The sequence below is a fragment of the Melopsittacus undulatus genome, chromosome 3 (genome assembly GCF_012275295.1).
Source record: "Melopsittacus undulatus isolate bMelUnd1 chromosome 3, bMelUnd1.mat.Z, whole genome shotgun sequence".
Taxonomy (NCBI): domain Eukaryota; kingdom Metazoa; phylum Chordata; class Aves; order Psittaciformes; family Psittaculidae; genus Melopsittacus; species Melopsittacus undulatus.
In genome coordinates, this window is record NC_047529.1 from 85830480 (window position 1) to 85853311 (window position 22832).

Here is a 22832-nt window from a genome sequence, read left to right on the forward strand (position 1 = left end):
CTGACAAGCTTCTGGTGGGACTGAGAGTTTCTCAAGATTTACCTTAGCCTGCATAAGAACCTGTTTGAAAGCAATGGACACCTGGGGCAGCCAAAAGTTGGTTTGCACTTGTCTTCTGCCTTATGGAGGCCATCTGCCTCTGCACTGCCTTTCTCCCAGCTTGTTTAACTTGGGAAGGGGAAATGAAAATGAAGATGCAAATTTTGAGTGCACTCGCTTATTAGTCTCCACTGGAATAGAAAATCAAACGTGAAGAAACTGACTTTAGTAGCTTCTGTATTATGAGCCTACACTTACTTTTTAATACCTGCCTTTGCCAGCAGAAATCAGCTTCTGGGGTAGCCAGAGGCTGAGTAGCACCACAGGTAGTAACCATCTGAGCACCTCTGTCCTCAGTACGGATAGGGCTAGCCCCATGACCAGCCTGGAACCCTACAGGCACCTTTTGCTGGGAAGGCCACCAATGATGGTGGTTGACAGTAGGAGAGGTTCTGCCCTCCTGCCTGGGATGAAATCCCACTGGTTTCATCTGTCCCACACCACACTGGATAGACATTTTACATGAGTCTTCCCATGACCAATACCATTTTTCATTTACTGCTTTCCTCTTCAAAAGTTCTTTGTAGAGAAAGAGCCATCAAGGATGATGGGTTTGGTGCCTCACTGACTTGTCCTTGTGGCATTTTGTCCTTTCTGACAAGTCTACCCAAAAAGCTGCTTAATCCCCTGACCTACAACACCAGGGAGAGAAAAAACCCTGCATGTGTGACATCAGCACCTGCCACTTACAGAAAGCTGCCCCTGCAGGAAGATGCACACAGAAAATAACATCAGTTTCACAATCTGCTTAGAGGTGTTTGGCAAAAAACATTATTGATTACAAATCATTTGCCAATCTTTATCTTTCAAAATGACCTTTTGATAAGAAATGTCACTGCTCAGCCAGAAGTGGAACACTAATTAATTAACAAAGCAAGAACAGGGGGAGCTAGAAACTAAGTTAACTTAATTAAATCACCATCAATAAATACTGGTAGCAGAATAAAGGAATCAGTGAATAAAATAACAGATTTAAATTTCATCCATTATCCTCCTCACTTCCCTAAAGCTCAGCAGGCTGCCTTGAGTGGAACAAAAGCAAAACATGACTCAGGCTCAGGAACATACAACTCAATTTCAGATTCTTCACGTAGCACTGAAACATATGAATGATATAGAAAATTAAATATATACATAAAACTATGTGCAGCATCCTTTTCACTTCTATTCCTGTTATTTTAATCTGTTTTTAATGATGGTTATTGTACACAAAAGCAGAAAGCTAGATTCTAATTTCAAATCCACACTGTGTATGTCTGGAAGACAAAGTACTTGTGTGGTGACTAATTACCCAAGAAATGGAGAAATACAGGCTTTCCAAAAAGGATCGTAATCTGGCTTCAATGGTTCTGCTTGGAAATACTATTTTCATTACTGTGTTTCTGCTTCATGCAGCATTATGCTCAAATCTAAAGAGCAGCTTTTCATGTTGTACCTTATCAGTGAGCATTATTACAATGTACAAAGGAGAAAACTGTCCTGTTGACATCTGAATGTAGAAGTCGACCAATAATGCTACACGGGGTTTGGTGGGTTTTTTCAGATTTCTTTCAAAATGCAGATAATTTCATGAGGGTTATTTTTCTGGAAGAAAGCTCCTCTGCACCCCCAAATATGGAATCTTATAGAGATAGGGAAAGAGCCACTAAAAACAGAGCTTTACCATTCAGCCTAGCACTGCTGGGGCGAGGGGAAAAGCCAGAATCACAGAGCTGGAGACATTCCTTTGTAGAAGAGCACTCTGGAAAATCAATATGAATGCATAATGATTTTTAGGAGGCCAGGGTCTGAAAGAGGTCATTTATCTTCCCCACTCCTTTTTTTTCTCCCTTTTACATGAAACAACACATATGGCTTTAAAGAAATCAAAGATTTGCTCTGTTTTGCTGTTGTTTGGTTTTTGGTTGGTTGAGTTTTTTTTCAAGTAGCCTGGATGCTTTAGTGTTGAGATTTGGAATGACAGATATCTCTAAATTAATCCTAAACGTTTAATACTGAGCTTCCATTTACATTATTTATCACCCATTCGTTATTCTATTAATTATTCTCTCTAAATGTTTAAAAAAGGTAATTAAATCTGGCAACATCCCTCTGAAGTACCTCTGCTCAATTTTCCAACAAGGAGAGTCAAAGGACAGATTGATGAAGTCTAATGCTACTAAATAAAAGTCATATGGAAGTTGTCAGGATCTTAAGGATATACTAACTCTGCTGAAAATAAATCCTCAGGCAGTAGCCCAAGCTCTCCCAGCATCTTCCTGACACACTTGCCCAGTAAAGAAGTCTGGTGAGCTGCGGGTGCTGCTTGGTGGACTCCCTCCTGCCCAGTGGAGCCTCTGTCAACTGCAACATCCCACCATTTCCCCACTGGAACACCAACTTGGCTCTCTCTCCCCAGCCAAAAAATCCCACAGACGCTGCAGGAGCTTAAGTGTGTTTTAGATTTTTGGCTGGAACTAGCCAGTAGGTTCAAACCCTGTCATTACAGAAGTACTGACCCACAAACCAGCCAGATGATCATATAAACCTCATGTCCTTATGCAGAGGTGAAATTTCAATTTCTGTGTATTTCCAAACAGAACTGGACCAACTGAACATATACAGATGTGCTTGTGCACAGCTTCCAGGTAAAACCATTCCCTTCCCAAGGTCTGTCAGCTGCAGATGTGCAATGATAGCCATTAAGCTAAATCCTATAGTGATGTACACCACTAACAAAGTCAGAAACATACCCCATGCAGTCGTACAAATGACTTTTAACTGACATCATTACAAGCAAACTGAACAAATAGCCTGACGAAGAGCAGAGAAAGCTGCCATTTAGCATGGAACTTCCTCCTAAAAGCCAAAACCTACAGCTGGAAGTACATCTGTCCATGACTCGTGCAAAACAGAAAGCCTTAAACACCTCTGCGTAAGCTGCACCTGGGTCATCTTTTTTTCTGATGTAAAGCATATGTTTTATTTAACGTTATTTATGCTAGTGGGTATGATATCCTGTCAAATGATCCATGAAGTAATATATTTGCTTCTTGAATTCTGCTGTACCATACTCCTATTTTTTATTATATTTACTTCAGTTGAACAGATATATAATTATTATTATTGCTATTGCAGGAAACAATTTCAATATTAACTCTTACTGACAGACAATAATTACCCATGGTCTACAAATACACATAATTTCAACATGATAAATGAATAACAGGGCTAGGCTTAGAATTCAGGGGTTCCAGTAAATACCATTCATCAGTAGCCTGGAAGTTATGATAACCTGAAAGGAGAAACTACTAGCTGTTTCATACAGTTTTGCAATAAAGTCGTTTAAACCTGTTATGAGACATCTGGCCTTTCTCCCAAACCCCTCACAAAAGAGATATCTAACTGTAGTTCCAACCTACAAGAATCCAACAGGGGAAAGGTACACAAATATGTACAGTACTCAGTCCTTCTCTTAAATACAGTCCAAAGAGGGATGAATTTCTCTATCAAACTTCTCCCATATCTCCTGTCAGACTCTAATTCTCTAGCAGCTACTGCCCTGCTGCAGTGCTGGCTAGCTTGCATGCATCTGCATAGGAGAGGCAGCACTGTCCCTAATAATTCCTGCTGATGGGGCATTCCACTATTAATGAGCATTTGCCTAGTGTGTGCTATCATGATGTTGCTAAGTCACCAGAAGCAATGAGGAAATTGTTTTTCTTTTGTCCTGCTTAAGCTGGAGATGATCCAGGCATTCAGGAACTGCTCGGTCTCTCAGGGTAAGAAGTTTCATTGCTTGCCTTTTAAGCTTGAAGCCCTGAATGGTCTAATCAACTTTGAGCTTCTAAGAGCTCTTTGCTCTTAGAACACACCTGTTTTGTGGGGCTTATGGGCAGGACTAACATTTGCAGATTACTCTGGGTGCATGAAAACTGTCTGTGCTTTGGTATTCACCACAAATATATTCTGCAGTATATCATCAAAGGCAAAAATACAGCCTTTATGATTGAAAAGTACCAGGTGATCACTGGTTCTGCAGTGGAAATGCAAAGATATCCCCTCTTATGCTATCCTTGTACAGAACATAATTCCCTTCATTTAGTGTTTTAGGACCTACCTAAAAATCCACTTGTACTGAAAGTGAAGTTTCTTTCCCTTCAGGCTCTTTGAGTAACAACTAGCTCACTTGCAAAGCCTGGCAGAGGTTGGAGGGCATGAAGGTGGTGCTGGAGCTTCCAGATAGCTCCCTAAGACACTAACTCAGGGCAAAGTGCTCCTGTGTGAGAGTGATTTAAAACCCACCCAAGTCCCTACTATTTTGTTTGATGGAACAGTATTGAACTGCCTGCGTGGTCCAGTTGGGATGTCTACAGACAAGACTGACAATCTTTTATATTATATTGAGAATTCCTGAAAGGAGTGGAGATGTGTTATTATCCCTCTGTGGAGAATGTATGTACTGGGATGCTGTCGTTTGCCACTTACAGCAGTTTTGCTCATAGACTGAACTAATGGTAAATGTTTTCTGCAGAGCTGCTTGAAACTTGTGATTCTGGGTATTTTCAAAGATGTTTTTGCTGTGGCTTTTGTTCTGAATTGGAATAAACAGCCTAAATTCAGCAAGTTTTACCAAAACAAAATGCAAAAAGTTGTTTTGGATGCATCAAAATACTGTTTAAAGGGTTTAAATTTATTTTCTATCTATTATTTCTTAGACAATTACTATAACATACACCAATATAATAATTTTTAAAAAGATATACAACCAAACCAGACCATTCTGCTGAAATGTTTACTTCCAATGCTTTCTCAAGTGAAATTTCACTCAACAGTCCTGTTCTGTGGATCTGCTCTATCAGCAACAATACACAGAATCGTTTCTTTATCAGTCATAAAGCAGCACATTCAGAAGATGGAATAGCAAAAAAAAAAAAAAGAGGATTTATGGGTGCTTCAGGAAAAATATGTTGACCAAGCCCACCATGAGGTTTTGAAACAGAACCCATGTCTTCCAAGTGTAGGCTAAACATACAAAAATATGAAGTAATGTTTTTTTTGATTGGCCTAATTGGAGAGCCTACCAGCTTTGAGAGTTTGCCAGCTTAGTTCTGATATGCATAACACAAGGTCATGGCTGGACAGTGAAAGGTGCGTTTCTCAAAAGGGAGGGACTGATCACAGAGCACGAGGCAAATGTTAACATTCACCCTGAGATATGCAGCAGCCCTGGCCATGACTGCACTAGGCTGACTTCTCACTCTAAACACTTCTTCCATTAAGCTGCTTGGATGTGGTAAACACAGAGCCAATCCAACCTGACTTGCTCTAACAAAATGTTTTGGAGGAGCATTTTAGTTACTGAATTCCAAATATTTTGGTTTGTGAAATGAGTAGCTAGCTCATTTAAGGCAACACTGAGGAAGCTGGGATAACGGCCTATCATCCAAAACCAAGGACACTCAGTTGATACAGGAAATAGGAAGCCCTGAGACTGCTTCTGTTTGTAAACCATGCAGGACCAGGTTTATCAGGTTGCCTGTAACCCAGCCTTCTGACCTACTTGCACACAAAGATGGGAATTTAGAAGTCAAATGTTTCAAGAAAACTGGTGTTTAATATCAACATTCAGGAAAACCAACCTTTGCTTTGCCCACGCCCTGACATGCTGCACAGCCATACTTAATATAGTTCTGTTGATATGTTTGCCTCATGAAAATAAATGAGCATCTGTGAGACGGCTGTCTGTCACTGAAGAAGCCTACAGTCTCATCAGCAAGTAGGGTGCGAAGTCAAGGCAAGGTCATTGCCTAAATTAGAGTGTAAGGAAAAGCCTGGTCTCATGTTCTTACCGACACACTAACTAAAGCTCTGCAACCACCAAGCCCTAGCCACACAAACAGCAAGAAAAAGAAGCCTGATCAAGGGTTTTCTCCTGCAAGGAGAGAAACACAGTGTCCAGACAATCACAAATTATTTTTCAGCCTGGAGTCCACTACCGTATAGGGAGCCTTGTGGAAGATATGACTAAGTCCAGAGAGTCTCTGAGTGAAATCATGGCCCTAAAACACTCAGTAGTAAAACTGCTGTTGACATTAATAAGATGACACCATCTACATCTCAGTCCCTGTATACAGTTCTGAAAATATATGTAGCTGCTGGAACTCTAAAAGAATACCTAGCTGCAGAGGAAATCTTTTTTCCTATGTCACTGGGTAACTGCCAAGTGCTAAACATAAACTGTACTAAGCAATAACTAAAGGGAGACAGGAGGAGAGCAGATAAATATTTAAAGGATATAAACATGAAGGACAGAAAAGGCTTTTTCTCAAAATAAAAGGAAAGAAAGGAATATAAATAGGAGGAGGTAAGTGAAACAGAAAAAGAGGAAATATAGGCTGTGCCTGGCAAACCGTAACCGGCTGGATCCTGTGGAGCAAAGGGTTGGGATTGGAGCCTCATCACATTTTAAAACAAAACTGAACAGAAAAAAAATAAATAATGACTTGGTAAGAAACCAGCCTGCCCTGCTGCAGGAAAATGAGACTGCATCTTTCACTATGTGCTGCTCTGCTGCAGTGACTCCACCTCAATCAAGCATGATTTAAAAGAAAAGAATCTAGATTACACTACCATGCACAAGCGTTTGGGAGACTGGCTGAAACAGAACATTTCTACCAGGATTAATGACTGCAACATTATGTTAGAGTATTTCAGCAGAGTGGAAAAAACAAACGAACAAATAAAACAAACCAACACAAACTAAAAACTTGCACTGGGAATGGATTTGAAAACCCTGTGAAGAATAACCATGAGACATTTACCTTCCACCTAGTGCTTTTAATCCTGAGATCTCAAACAGCCTTACCCAGAGCCTAGGATCACTACAGCTGTTACTCCATAGGTGATAGCTAGGGGAAGCAGAGGGGTAATGCAGCTCCCATTGGGCCACTCAGCACAGTGGCTACCAGCTCTGTGAGAATCCTCCCAGTGACTGCTCACAAACCATACTCCCCAAATGCAGAGTGCAAACTTTCAGGCTTCTTCTTAAAAGCTTTGCATTGCTAGTTGCTTGCTTTGTTCTGCCTGTGAAGTGCTCTCAAACCCTCACATTTGATAAACTACAGCAAACTAAAACCCAAGTGTGTCAAAACAGCATGTCAGGGTTTCTGCTTATTTCTAATGAAGATTCATATAAGGAGCCCTCTGACACTGGCAAATCTCATGTAGCAAGGCCAAGTCTTTTGCCTCATGAGCAGCTACTTTTTGCTCTGTCTCACCTATAGCCACTCTTCAGTTCCCTTCCATCCTCACCTTGGTGGCAGGGTTGAACAGCCTCACTCCTGCCACTTCCCTTACAAGGAATGGGAGGGAGCAAAAGAGTGACCAAGGGAGGCCACTGAGCACCCAATCTGACAGCACTGGAGCAAAGCAGCCTTCTTCCCTCACAGCCCTGTGTGTGTCCCAAGCAGAAAGGTGCTTTTGGAGAAGCTGGCAGACAGCTATTGCCTGCTTCCCTAAGTTTGAGAAGACTAGCTCTGGCCCTGTCTTGCTCCCACCACAAAGCTCAGTCTTCCCTGCAAAATGATGCCTAGAGCAAGTGCTGACCATGACCATCTGTCTCTCTTCCTGGCCCTCTACTTCTCCGCTTGCAATTTTGCCCTTCCTGTTTCTTTTTCCTTGTCTCCACACACCATAGCATACCTCTAAGCCCACTGCTACCTCTGATGCTTGGCTCAGGGGATGCCAGCTTTCCCCTGTCTTGGGGTGCACCAGCTCACCTAGGGAGAGCTGAGGGGTTTCTGGAAAATGGGGATGTCCAGATTTCAGTAGGTTGAAAGACAGCTAAATAAAGGCTGGGCATTTATTTGACGGTCTAGGAAGAGCCTTTTGGCTTCCTTGGGACCAAAGTCAAAATGTGCGGCTGAAGAAGCCATCTTCTATGTAAAAGTCTGCTCTGGGAGCTGCTGAGCAAAGCCACTGGCTATTTTCCTGAACAAAGCCAGAAAGAGAGGGAACAATCTGGGGTCCCATCCTTTTCCCTTTATGGGGAAAGTTTTCTAGGAGGCAGAGATAGGTGGAAAAGGTGACCCAAAATATGGGGAGCACCATGTAAAACAAAAGTACAAAATAGTCCTTCTAAACATACATTTGAAAATTATTTTTTGTTATGATAATATGCAAGGGCCAAGATAGTTCCTGCATTTCTTTAAATCTTACCAAGATGTACACCATGAATAATTTACATTGTATAGCTTATTGTATCCATAATGAAACAAAATTCAGTTGATTAGCATTGACAAAACCTATATAGGAGTACAATTGCATAAACCTGAAACTCCTCTGAGCATGAAAGGCAGCTCTGAGCTAACAGCTCTGATGATGACAATTGTCCACTAAATGGCAACTATGTCCTAGCACAAACAAAGACTGAAAGATGACCAGGGACACAGCACAATTATCTGAGCAATTCCGGCTTTGCCCAAATTTACAAAAATAACCTGCTGCTGAGAAAATGTCAGTTAAATTACTGCACCATGGAAACCTCTCGAGTGTACATGCAGAGAGAAAATGCTGTAGACAAAATAGAAAGGAAAGGCTGTTGTTGATGCTGACTGCTGGTCTCTCTTTGAACATCATCAAAACCTCCAACTTGGAGCAAATGCCACAGCCATGAGAAAGCTGTAACTGACATGTGTAACCCACATGAAAAGTATAAAAACACAGAGAATGATTTTGTTCCGTTGAAACAAATCCCAGATGGCAGTCTCCCACACTGTGCCATCCAACTTTTATGGAGATCCAGCTGAGTGCTAGCTCACCTCCAGCAGCGGTTGTGAACAGAACACCTGGACAGCAGTTTCAAGGTTTACAAGCGGTCCAAGTGCAAGGCTGTGAGGCAAAGCAACTCAGTGCAACTGACCCCCTAACCTCTGCCATCACTGTGGCATCAAGTGGCAGTGTTGACCTCTCTGTTAATATGTTCTTGTGTTTGAAAGGAAATATCATTGTTCTGTTGTGTTACAGGAACGAGTAAAAGCAGTGGGGTGCAAATCCCAGAGGATGCTTATGAATTTGGGTTCCAACCAACTACAAATGCACTGCAGTTGCAGGCAGCTGAAATCAATTCCATAGCAATTATGTTGGATGCTCCAACTGGTGCAACTTATTCAGGGAACAGAACAAACAAATGCTTTTCATACAGATAATGGATTTGTACCACAGCCAAAGACATGCGGAGTCCATCAGGGAGGTTAAAAATCCCAGGGATATTTAGCTATTTTATTCCCACCTTAGATTTCCACTATAACTACAAATTTATGCAAAAGTACAGTTAATTCATAGCTCTGATTATTTCGAACAGTCAATGTGTTATACAGAACAGACCTTTTCTAACTTCTTGGTTTGGATTCCATAATGTGGCAGATTGCACTTCAGTGGGGAAGAACGTTAATAACATCTCCATTAATACCTACTACATGTCATAAAAACATTGAACACTGTGAAGAGGAGGCTGGCATAATTAGGTTAATGTTATAGCTATGGAGATTGAGAATGGGAGCAGCAGTAATAGCAGCTGGTTTGTGTTCATGCAGCAGGCTGGTGTCAGAGATATGAGTAGAGTCAAAGTCTTGTAACTCCTAAACTGAGACACCAGCTCCTATGCTAAACACAGGCTGCTATGAAAGAGAGACTACAAGACATCAAGTCAAAGGAGATGAAGACTAAAAGCGTTTGAGCCTATATTTGCCAAAAGAGAAATTTTTCTCTTCCTGTAATTCACGCAGTCTCGTGGTATCAACAGCAAACTCTTGGACGTTGTGCAGGATTAAAAATCTTGTGGTTCATTCATGTGCTGTGCAGCTGACTCAATGGGTTGCCAGCTTCTCTTTTCTTGCTAACTTCTCCTTTTCAGCAGTGGCTTTCTTCAAATTAGAAGCATTACAAGCAAACAGAAAGCTTACAAAGCTCATTAAAGAGGACACAAGATAAACAAGACACAAAAACTTTCAAGCCCCAAAAGCAAGCCAAAAGAAAACCAGAAAAGCAGGCCTTCACATGATTTCCATTTGGCTTTCAAGAGGCCAGCAAGAAAGGAAAAGGGCAACAGATAAGTACATCATCACTGGTAAAGGCTGACTGGCCTGGACACATCCTGATGTTCTGCTTAATTCTGAAGCTGAACACATAAGAGAGGGGAATGGAGGTTGACAGCTGCAGGCAACCACAAAGAACTGAAACAACCCTCTAGAAATGCTGCTGTCTTGGGCATCAATGAAAAGAACAGCAGTATTACAAACCCTTCTACCCGAGGGCAAGCTTTCCCTAGGAACATTCTCTGAACAGGACTCCCCAAGGGAATAAGCATTCGACATCTCAATGATATGACCTCTCTTCCATCTTTGCAGTAGGACATGTTTATCTGTTCAATTAAACCTCCTTAATTTTCAGTAATCTGCTCTGTAGAGCAGAGGTACTGCTACTGCTTCTGTCATGACAAAGCATTCACAGAGGACACAAGTTAAGCTTCCAAAGCAGAACCACTGAGACTCTGTGGCTGTCCAAGGAACCAGTCAGTCCTTACTCGTAGGTACTTGGCCTAGGCAGAGCACTGCACACAGTCAACAGTGCCTGTTGCGCTCTGGACTTATTCATTGAGCTGGAGCTTCACGTCATTCTTCATAGGTCTGCTGGAGTTAAAATAAGCTTTGCTTTTCTCTCTTCTCTCTGTGCTTCCCATGCTGTTTCTGGGGAGGAGTGCAGGGGCTGGCAAAGGCCATTGCACCTCCCAGTCCTTTTCTCATATAAATTTAGTTTTCTACAGATAAAATGGAATTGCACCACATTTGTCAAACAGGATAAAAATTTCACTTGTGGCTTCAGGAAAACTGTCCATGTAATCTCTCCATTCCTGAAACTACACCAAAAGCAATTAACAGTAATCTGCTACTTGACAATAAAAAATATCAAATGTGGTCTTTCCTGTAAAGTAACAACCAATTTGGGAATAACTGCACATAACTATAATTGGATATACAGTGCAATGAATACAACAAAAAGAATAATTCAAGGGAAAGCAAACAGTAGTGAAAGCTCTTGGTCAAGTCTCCTACAGGGATGTAGGACAAGGAGGAATGGCTTTAAGCTGAAAGAGGGTAGACTTAAATATTAGGAAGGAATTCTTCACTGTGAAGGCAGTGAAACACTGGAACAGGTGGATGCCCCATCCATGGAAGTGTTCAAGGCCAGGCTGGACAGGGCTTTGGGCAACCTGGTCTAGTAGAAGGTGCTCCTGCCCATGGAAGTGATGGCACCAAAGAATTGGATGATCTTTAAGGTCCCTTCCAACTCAAACCATTCTATGATCCCATGACTTTGAAGAATGAGTTTGGGTCTGAAAGCCTTTTATTGATGTAGTAAACTGCAGGAACTGCAGCTTCAAAAAGTGTCCTCACTGCTACTTATTCACTGTGTCAAGCACAGCAGGATCAATCAAAACTTTAAAGTAGATGGCAAATTGACTGAAAATTACAAGGCAATTTAGAAAATTGCTTTTTACTATCAAAAAAGAAATGAGCATGATGGACTACTTATTTCTGATTAAAAAAAAACAGCAGCTACTTCTCGACTGGCTGGGATAGCCAAGGGACACATTCAAATGCACCTGCAAGAACTACTTTCTTTCCAGAAATTTTAAAGAAGCCATTCTTTCTGTATTTCATTAACAGAAGAGTATGACTTAACAAATGTTTAGAGCAAACTTGCATAATTTGACCACAGGTGAAGATCATATCCTTTCTGCCAAAGAAATCAGCAAACTTTTCAGTGCTGTACTCCTCCAATTTCAGATTTGAATCTCCTTTGTGCTGCATACGGAATAACCATATGAATACCTGAATAATACAACACTTTCAGCTGCTGCTAATGGGGTCCACGGAACTGCTCAAGGACTAGATGCTAATTATGAGGTTGCCCCACAGTTGATGTCACACTTTGGTCCCAGGACCTGAATACCTACAAGTGACTGAAAGGCACTTAGTGTACTGCTGATTTAGTTTTGTCAGGAGGGAACCTAGCCTGAGTCCTCTGAAACTGCTATGCCCAGCAAAGAGAGATGACTGGAAGAACTGTTTCAAAAGCCTGCTCCAAGCCAAAGCACCAATGCTGTTTGATGTTAGGACTTACATCACAGTTTCTGCTATACCCTAAACTTCTTGTGGAGAAAGCTGGGTTTTGCTTGTGAGTCCTGTCCTATGTTTCTTTGGGAAGAATAAAACAAAGCTATTTCAGGCAAAGACATACTATGCTACTGAAGCTGTGTTCCAAGTGAACATACAACTATGTAGTGAGCTATATTTTGATATTGCTGTAACAGCAGGGTTGTACTGGAACAAACGCATGGGTAAGAAAAGAATGGGCAATACTGCTGCATTTACCTACAGAATGTATGACAAGTACAGAAGTGTGTGCTCCTATGGAAATCAGTCTGGCTGAATGACAGTGAGAAAGATAAAGACGTTGTTTATAATTTTTACCAGTGTATAAGGTGAAGGCTTAATAATTCTGTCTTAGGACAATGAGTAGAAATTGCTATCTAGCAACCTGAACAACAATTTTAGCAAGGTGACTCTAAACAGAGCTCAACAGACAAAATTTTCAAGAGAAAGATTAATTTTCTTTGTCACTTAGGAAAAGCTTCATGAGGAGCAACAGGTTTTTGTGTAAAAACAATCTAGCCAAAATGCTCCCTTGCTACAAAGCAGAGAGCATTTTTAATATCCAGATTTCATTTCTTGAATGTCTTAACTGTGGGAATTTTCGCCTGATAACAAACAGGATCTTTATCATATACTTGGCTTTGGGAAGAGGCTATAAATTAATTAGGACTTCATACAATGAAGTCCCACGTGGTTTGAACAGAAACAGATAATACAATCTTTAAGTGGTACATGCTCAGTTTATATTTATAGACAAAAGTTTTACCTTCTCATCCAAACCCGAATTTAAACACTGTACAGTATCACTACAGAGTATTAGGTATTTAACCAAGAAGCTACAATCTCTCAGCAAGCACAAGTCAAGACTTTTTAGCGAACACTATGAAAATGAACTTTCAGCAAGGCTTTTTGTCATTTTTGACCTGTACAGTTTGTTGTATATTCAGGTTGGGACACTGTGTTTGCTGACACACAGTGAGCTAGCCTAACTACAGTTCATTTTCCTTATATTCATGCATTATTCTCCACAGCCCACTAGAAACCACCTAAGTGAGCTTCCAAATGCCCTGTACCCTTTCCTCATTCAGAAAGGAAGCCCTGATAAGATGGCTTTTTAGGAGAGGAAGAAAGAGGTGGTCTGATATAGCAACGGCACTGTGAAACTATAGCCCAGTAGTGACCTCTAAGAAACGAGTTGAAGATCTTTTTTGGTTTCACTTTCAAACCTCCCACAGGAAGAAGGAAAGTTCTCCCTCCTCAGATAACAGCTACTAATTCCAGCTTGCTCCGAAGTTTTGATGGGCAAGGTTGGCACATTCTGTAGCTCAGCACAAAGCTCGAGATGTTCTCCTTGGCTCCTCTCCCACAGAACTTCCATGCGAAGGGGCAAGGTTCAGATAGTGACCCAAGAGCACTGCTGTGGGGCTGAGCACATGATTAGGCTGATGATTACATTTTAGAGCCACTCATGAGGTATACAGAGGAATTTTTGTTCTATTCAAAGCAGAGGGAAAACACTGGAGTTCCAACATCTTAGACCTAAACACCACAGCCATCGCAGGGAAACTGAGTCTCATTCAGAGGAAAACTGAAGAAGCCACTTCAGTTAGTGTCCAAACGGGGAAGTAGTTTTATCAATGCTTTAGATGAAAACCATGATTCAGCTGGTGACATCTAAGTTGGTTGTCAATTTAGCGTATAATTAGTATCATTGATCTAACATCCCTGAGAACACAACAAGCTCTCTGAAAGTCACTAAAGCTGCTCTCACCACTCACTATAACCATCACATGCACTCAGCACAATTGTAAACCCAAAAGCCTACTAGCTTAGACTGAGGAGATCATAAAATTCAAAGCACTAAGAGCTTTTGACAGAACAGATTACTATTTATAAACAACATAACCAGAAACAGGTAGACTCTCAGTTCTCAGGGTCAAATAGCTTCCATTGCTGAGAATTATACAGCCTATTACCACCATGATGGGCAGATGCAAACTACTTCCTTGTGACCCATCACATAAACTGTCACTAGATCACCACTGTAATATTTACAAATTTCATAAGCATTATGTCAGTGAATTATGGTTTCATGCTACTCTATGATGGCATTTCTCCTAGAGGGATGGGTCTTTGATTTTCAAGCTCCAGAGGTAGCTCTTATATTTCAGCACAGCAACCTGTTGGAGATTTATAGGTACTTCACAGATATTTAATGAGGCTTACACTGTAAGTGATCTAAACATCTCTTGTTCACAGAATCCTGAAGCACATCTAGTAAAGTTGATGGAGCCTGAGACACCTTTAAAGAAATACCAAGTAAACTGAAATAATCAGCCTGCCTCTGTCCCAGCTTTGCTGGTGAATACAAGCCACACATATACACAGAACAAACAGTCCCTGTTTTCCTTCTGTTTCCTCAGTTTCATGGTGCCTTCAGGCTGGGCAGTCATGACTCACTCATATATGTAAAGCTTTAATCATTCTAATTCTTTTTTTTTTTTTAATCTAAATATCTCATTTTTGAGGGAAAAAGAAGGTAGTATAATGAAGACATGAAAGCAACATTTTAAGATGGTTTATTTAATACTACTATATAATGACATCTTAAAAACCAAAACTCTCACTCTTGGAAAATATTTAAGTACTTAAATACCTTTGAGCACCTGGAACCCCGCAAAAAGGTTTATATTTGCAAAGGTAGCTATTAGGGTATTGTAATTTAATAGACTTTCAAAGACAGATGAATTATACACACATGCAGCCTTGAATCTGATGTATTTGCCATCTGTCACCTAACAGACATAAAATTCTCAAACATTTTGGACAAGGTTTTCCTAAAATTTGTAAGTAGAATGAAACACTTATCTAGTTTCTTCAGTTCTCTCCTTTAAAAACCAGATACAAGCTCCAGCAAAAGGAAATGAGGCATGAAGGAAAGAAACATCTGCATGATGCTCTCATTTACAACTTAAAGGAGCAGTGGCTTTCTCACTTTCAGGGATTCATGCTGTTATAGGTGCTTATTCAGATATACTCTATGTTTAATACAAACCTTCAAGAGGTAAAGATTACTTTCATTTTCACAAATATTTATATGTACAGCAGTGCCTCTGCAAACCTGTACAGTCTAAACTGGAATATTTTGGACCCTAATTCTCCCTTCACAGCAGGAGTGATCCTGCTGTTTAGCAGATCTTTTTCAAGTTTAAATCTACATATGCAATTGATCTACAAAGCCTCTTTTGTATCAAACAACTTTTTTTAGCTGTAAATGCTTGAAGAGTGCTGCTGCTGATTGCTGTACCTTTTGCTGTTGGTGAAATTTAGATCATGCTCATAAGGGACAAATACCTTGGAAAGAGGCAGGAGGCAGCAGGCCCACTGGAAGAAGCCCTGTTTTGTACTTCTGCTTCTTCCTAAACATTAGCAGCCAGTCATGACCACAGTCAGGCTCCCGGGATAGGAAACCCTATTGGCAGAACCCACTATGTCTGTTCTACATAAAAGCTAGTTTTAACTAGTCACTCCTGAAAGCATTTAACTTCCTCACATTCTTACTTATGAAGGTTTTAATTATTCAGACTAATTCATAAAAGAAAAACCAATTTTGTTACTCCCTTCTCTTTTCTCATTTCTTCATTTTATTTATTTTTCAAATATTTTTAACTGAAAGAAAAAAAAAAGCTATGATATTTAGGACTGTGTGGCCATGTCAGTGGTACTGGTACTGAGAGCTCTGACCTTCCTGTTCCATGCTATACTGTGCAGAGTACAAGTTAGGAAGCACTGTTACACAGAAATCTGTCTAGAATCATGTCTTTTGTCAGTAAATACTGAATGCAGTGCTAACAAGAACATATGGCTTTGCTCCCATTACTTGGCATAATAAATACTTCATCCTGGCATTACTTCCAGCCTTTTTGAAGGTAGGTAGGCAGGAATAATCTAACACTTTCATTTAAAAGATGAAATTAAGCTGTCAGAAATATTCTCTCTGTGCCAAAAGTTACATGGAAGCTCACTGAGAGCAATCCTCATTGTTGCTCACCTCACTTGCCCTGGGCCAGTGGGGTTTTGCCTTCACTTTTGTACTTTGAGTTAAACAGCTGTCAGGTTTAACTTATTTGTAGAAACTACTGTGGACAAATTAGTTCCTACTGGGAAATTCAGAGCTACCAGTCAGAGGGGTAAGTAGCTTGAATGGGAGAGAAATGCAATCCAGCAAAATCACAAAGCAGCTTCAACTTTTAGATCTTGTGACCCACGCTTAAGAAAACAACAAACAGCCTGCTGTAACAGCCAAGGGAGGAGAAAAGCAGCGGTTCTGTTCTATGATTAACCAAGGAACTGCAAACACGGAGGTGCCCGTTCTTCATGAACAGATACATACGGTGGAACACTCTGAGTAGTTTAAAATCATCTAAATTTCAAGACGTCCTAAAATACTATTTGTTTGGGATTTTTTTTTCCCCAGTGGAATCTAACATTACAGATTTAGATAAAATATGTTAAGAAATGGCACGTGTTAAGTAATAACACTTTAAGTAGGGTGTCAACTAATAAATTTGGGGTAGCAAAAGAAACCCTCCTCTTCTTCAAAGCTCTTTCAGATCAACACACCTCAGATTTATATACCAATTTTTACCTTAGGTGAAAAGTTCTGGGTTGTTAAAAGAACAGAAATTAGTCTCTGGTACATGTTGACATCAGAGGGTTCATGTGGTCCTTCCTCAGACACTGTGCCCAGCGGGAGATAGCTTTCCCTGGTAGGGAAGGCTCTGAGAGTTGAGTTCAACTCAGTTTGGGTACTTCACAGTTCTGCTCTTGGCTGATAAGTCAGAGAATCACTCTATTATAGGTACTGTGCATAAAGTACTTTTTATGTATTACATCCAATACTACTTAAGTGGTTATTTGCACCATGCTGTCCTGCCAGAACAAATTTTCTCTTGTACATTCCAAACAAAAAGATCAGCACTCCAGTATTGCTCCAAACTAATGTTTCTTTGAAAGGGCTTTCTTAGGTGAGGGAAACATGGAAATACTTATTTGGCCACTTCCCTCTTTTGACTAGTACTCAGAAGAGGTGCTGTGTCTACCTGCCACCACCTGCTGTAACTACCTTATAACTAGAGGTAGCTTCATTCTTCTTTTGGTCCCCAAACTGAGGCATTCTAAAGAACCTGGACTTTTAAGTCATCAGAACTATCTCAAAATGATCTCTGTTAACATTGGAATAGAAATTTAAGGCATTATACTGCATTGTGCAAACCCACATTGTCCAGGAAAGAACAAAAAGAGCTGTTCTGGGCAAAATGAACACTGTCTACCTTATCTACAAAAAGTGTAAGGCTTTTGAGAAGGAAAACAGAGTACAGTGCTCGATCAGAGAATCAAGAAGACAATTGGATCTTACTAACTCTGTGGAGAAAAAAAAAACAAGTAAGGATTTCAGCTGAGACCAAATTTACTCTGATTTTCAGTCCCGTGCTTTCCTAGATTTTTCATTTTTGTCTGAGGGAGGCTGTAGCAGCCAGTGGTCCCAGAAGAGGATGACCAGTTTTAAACATCAGTCATTCAGCCCTAGCCTACTAGACAACCCACAGACTGGTCATGAGCTAGGAAACAGCATCATCCCAACAACCTCAAAATGACTTCTTGCACTTGAAAATACTTTGTCCTGAAATTCCAGGCATATAGTGAGAGGCACCAGCTGGAAGGCTTTTCCTGCTGGAAAGCAGGAGCTGTGCTTTACTTCACCAATATCCCTATTTAAAAATACTTACTTCAGTTTACTTCAGCAACAGAAAGATACTGCCACTGTGATACAAATCAATATATGTCCAATAGAAGTCCTATAGATAACACCAAGAAAGTGAAGAAAGCATCCAACCGTTAAACTCTGAAGCCCTGTTTTTCTGCTCCTACACTGTAAAGGTAACATTTTTTGTGTATGCCTTTTTTAGAACATTCCCTAGGGTGAGGCAGGTTTCTGGAGCAGGGGTAGAGATGTATTTGTGCACTGTTATGTACTGTAAGATAGAAGCAATTCAAGAAATGTGAATGACAAGCTAGGACAGAAATAGAGACTGCAGAGGCTGTCCCGATCCTTACCTTTCAGAGTTGCTTTCTTAAGTACCTTCATTGCATAAAGCTGACCCGCATCAGATCCTTTGATCTTCCTCACTAGAAATACCTGTAAAAAGCAGATGAACACTGAACCTCCAGTTACAAGCCTTGCTGCAGTTGATAGAAGAACAAATACTACAGTTCAGGAAATCTAATAAAAATTGTTAGCTGAAAGTACTTCATGCCTATCTCACCTGCAATTGGTTGAGCTGGCTCTGGAAATTTTCAGTTTTAAGCCTTCACCACCTCACAAAGAATATATGTTCAACATTATTAATTACCTTTACACATTCAGTTGAACATGGGTGAATAGTCAGAATCAGGGCACACACTTCTCTTCATATTCTGACCAGCTTTACATCAAAATAAGTTATGTCTCGTTTCTGCTTAAGAATGTGCAGTGTCTTAAAAACATTGCCATCAATTAAATTAAGGAAAAAACCCTCAGACAACAAATTGTTGTGATTTATGCCATAAGTCATGAATGGTGACTTGCCTAAGATGCAGCTGAAGCAAAAAAATCTGTTTGTCCATACTTAACAAAAAGTAGGACTATGATTAACAAACATGCTATAACAAAGGTAGTCTTCCCTGTTATAGCCTCCTACAATATATCTTCTGACAATGTAAATTTGTAATTGAGGTAAAATAAAATTGTAGCTAAAACTGTATCCTCTTTGTTATACTCCATGCAGCTCCTTCTTATCTGCCCCTAAGTGCATCTGAGCACTGGAGGGATAGTGAACAAAGGAGTGGGTAATTTAGTTTGGTCTTCATTAGGCTTTCAGTATTTTAAGAGTTGAAAATAAAACAAACAAGTTTTTTAGCTGATTCCCAGGACTGACTCTGTCTGCTGAGGTCAGAAATACCAGACAACAGTGTCTTTGTTTTTATTTCAGCACTTGCGTTACTGGACAGAAACAGAAGTAAAGCCAAGCACAGAAAGAAATATAAACCCATATACATAGCATATACTTATAAATATATAAACTAACAAAGGCTGGATGAAATTATGTAGCTCATGAATGTGTAGTTGGATTACAAATATCTGTGGCAATTATTTTATTCATTGCTTCTTCAGGAACCATGCAGCTTTGTTAACTCTCTCCACCCAGAATATGAAAAGCCAAAAAAAGAAAAGAGGAAGTCTCTTCCTAGCACACTATTTTCAAGTTGAAAAACTCTTCCTTCTGAAAAACACAAACCCTGTAAACAGATTATGATTCTTTTTAGAACACCCTTTAAGTAAAACTTTGTGGAAAAGGAGAACAACTTTCAACAAGCAGGTAGAGAAGCTGAAAAAAAACCCCAAACCAATGTAAAATTCTCTGAACACTTTAACCAGGGCTTTAACATCTGACAGCATCACAGCTATAACACTCTAACAATATGTTCTGATACGTTTTTTTGGTAAGACTTTCCTTCTCAAGGTGTTTCCTGTACATGAGATATGAACAGTTTCTCAGCTGAGCTGCTCTAACTAGCTGAGCTTGGGCATACATTGCTTGCTCCCATCTCCTCTTTCCTAATTTGATGAACATACAAATACTTCTGATGCTTACAACTGTAGAAACAAATGATGAAATCTGGATACAATAGGAACACATATGACTGCTACAGGGATGCTGGGGAGGGACTATTTGTTAGGGACTGTAGTGATAGGACAAGGGGTAACGGGTCAAAACTTAAACAGGGGAAGTTTAGATTGGATATAAGGAAGAAATTCTTTACGGTAAGGGTGGTGAGGTACTGGAATGGGTGCCCAGGGAGGTTGTGAATGCTCTATCCCTGGCAGTGTTCAAGGCCAGGTTGGACAAAACCTTGGGTGATATGGTTTAGTGTGAGGTGTCCCTGCCCATGGCAGGGGGGTGGGAACTCTATGATCTTAAGGTCCTTTCCAACCCTCACTATTCTATGATTCTATGATTTTATGACATGTTTTGCATGAACTTTCATGATAAATTAAGATCAGCTGCTCCAGCATTAACAGGAAGTCAATTCATTTATAAGTTCAGCTAGACAGAGAAATATTGGGATAGTTTTCTATCCAGCCCAAGTAAAAGATTCATTTTTTTGCATTACACTGAAAGCAAGGAGAAAGTCAAAAGCAAGCTTGCCCAAACACTAGATTGTCACAGCTGTATTGCTATTTTGTAAAAGTGGTTATGGAACCTTTATACAAAAAGCAACCCAAAACCCCAAACATTTAAAATAATTATTTTAAGCTGTACTGCACATGGAACAGCACAGCATGCTGCACCTGCATAAATACTGGGCTGCAGTATCTTGTGTGCAATCTTGCAAAGCATGTAATACTCATATTGCTGTAATAAGCACAATTATCAACTGACGCTACTAGTCACTAGTCAGCTGCTCCCTGTAGTACAGGATTCCCTCCAAAACAGATGACTCAAGAACACTGTGTGCTGCTTCAGAGGACATCAAAATCATCATCAACCAAAAAGGAAACAGAACAAATGAAAAAGCATTGCATTGCAAAATGACATCATCCTTCTGATTCTTCTTAAAGGCAAAGTTTCATTGCTCTTGAAACCACCAAGTGGTCCTGGAGCACCTACCTGACTGATTGTATCAGCTATACCATACCAGTCTGCCAAAACAGCACAGGCATGTTTCTGAGCATGACTTACAGTTTTCTAGTTTGAAATGCATGCAAACACCTCAGGTTATCAATACCCAATAACTAACAAAACTCCCTCAGCTGGAGCAACAGGAGTATGACGCAAATCCCAACCTAAAAAGTTAAGCAAGTGTTGCGACTTTCAAGAGTGTTGCAAGCATCCCCTCTGACACCAAAGACAGCTTCCCTAATCCTGCAAGAAATTATTTAGGCCTCAGCTGAATAACTTGAAAACACACTGTTCTTCTCCTTCTTGTACTGAGTCATACAGTAAATCTAATTTTAAGTTGTTTCATTTTTTACATTGTTCAGTATTTAAACCAAGTATCATTACTGTACTCTTGAGAAATTCTCTAGGTCAAAACTTGGTTGTGAACACAAACTTTCGTGGTATCACTCATCTCAGGGAACTTCTAGCAGACTTGCTTATCAATATAATACTAGAATAGTCAGGAAACTGATAAATACTCTCAATATAGCTTCTCTCAGGAATAAAACTAATGTCCTTGATTCATCATCAGCTTGATCAGTTTTGTGCTGACTACCACATCAACTTTCAGGTATAAGACAGCTCTTCAAGTTAGCTAAAATGATACACCACTGAGTTGATATACCACTGAGTTAAAAGTTGGGAAATATTTTTTTAAAACTCCACAAAATAATAGACTTAAAATGATAAAGACTTCAATGCCTGGTTTAAATTAGGCTCACTGTTCCACAGGTTTCAAAGTTTTATTTACACCATGGAAAGAGTTTAAGACTGAACAGACTCCTCCCTCTATCTTTTCTTCCTATTCTCATTTCCAACTGACACAATGATTGCTCTCTTCAGCACTGGGGTTTGACTCCAGGATCCTTTCAACGAAGCATACGGGCTGCTAAGTGAGAGCTAAAGAGCAGTCTGAGACTTTGAAATGTGCTTGAGATCCCATTTCCCTCAATGGGAATTAGACAGATAACTTATTTAAGCCTCTGAATGTTCCTATTTTCATTCTACAACTAGGCAGCAGTGGTGCATTCACATACCTGCTGTGCAGGTCAGAAAGAGGGAGGGGAGAGGTGTCGAATTTTTTTGGAGAGTGATGCTCCCTAATGCTCATTTATGCTCATCAGCCAATATCCAGAGACATAAGCACCATTTGCTAAAGTGCTTTATACACACACACACACACAAATCTATCTAAAGCACAAAAATGTTATTAAAAATAAGATAGAAGGGGGTTGGGATTGCTTGTCTGCCTTTGCAATGTAATTCAATTTAGAAAAATGTTACTGGTGCAAATGAACTCAGAGAAAGGACACGACATTTTCAATATTGCTCTAGGTTATTAGATGGCATTAAAAATTACCTTTCCATATGAACCTTGTCCTAATACTTTCAGCAGTTCAAACTGAGAAGGATCTGCTTTTTCAAAACCTTCCTTCACATGATGACTGATGTCTATTTCCTTCACGATACCTTCTTCCTGCAAAGGAAACAACAAAAAACAAAATCCCCAAGTCAGAACTGTTATCCTACAGAAACACACAGTTTATTAAAATCTCATCTTCTATGATGCTACAATCATGTATGAAATTTTGAAAGAAAGAAACAAATGCTTGTCCAAATTTTCCACATGGCTGTTACTGGCTGGGGAAGGTAACACCACGACATCCAGGCTTGTTAATTCTGTTTATTGACCCTCCATACCCTCAAGGTATAGAATATGCAAGCTGAAACACAAAAATATGCCCATCATAGACCTTACTAGCAGAGTGGCATG

At 40.1% G+C, this 22832-nt stretch overlaps 1 protein-coding gene across 1 annotated transcript in view; it reads right to left on the reverse strand.

Moving 5' to 3' along the window:
* RPS6KA2 (ribosomal protein S6 kinase A2) overlaps positions 1 to 22832 on the reverse strand; it is a 156898-nt gene that overhangs the window by 71449 nt on the left and 62617 nt on the right. Inside the window, exons 2-3 of the mRNA XM_005150126.4 lie at positions 22419 to 22535; positions 18414 to 18495 (exon numbers count right to left, since the gene is read on the reverse strand). Of these exons, the coding sequence (XP_005150183.1) occupies positions 18414 to 18495; positions 22419 to 22535 (199 nt within the window). The remainder of the gene's footprint in view (positions 1 to 18413; positions 18496 to 22418; positions 22536 to 22832) is intronic.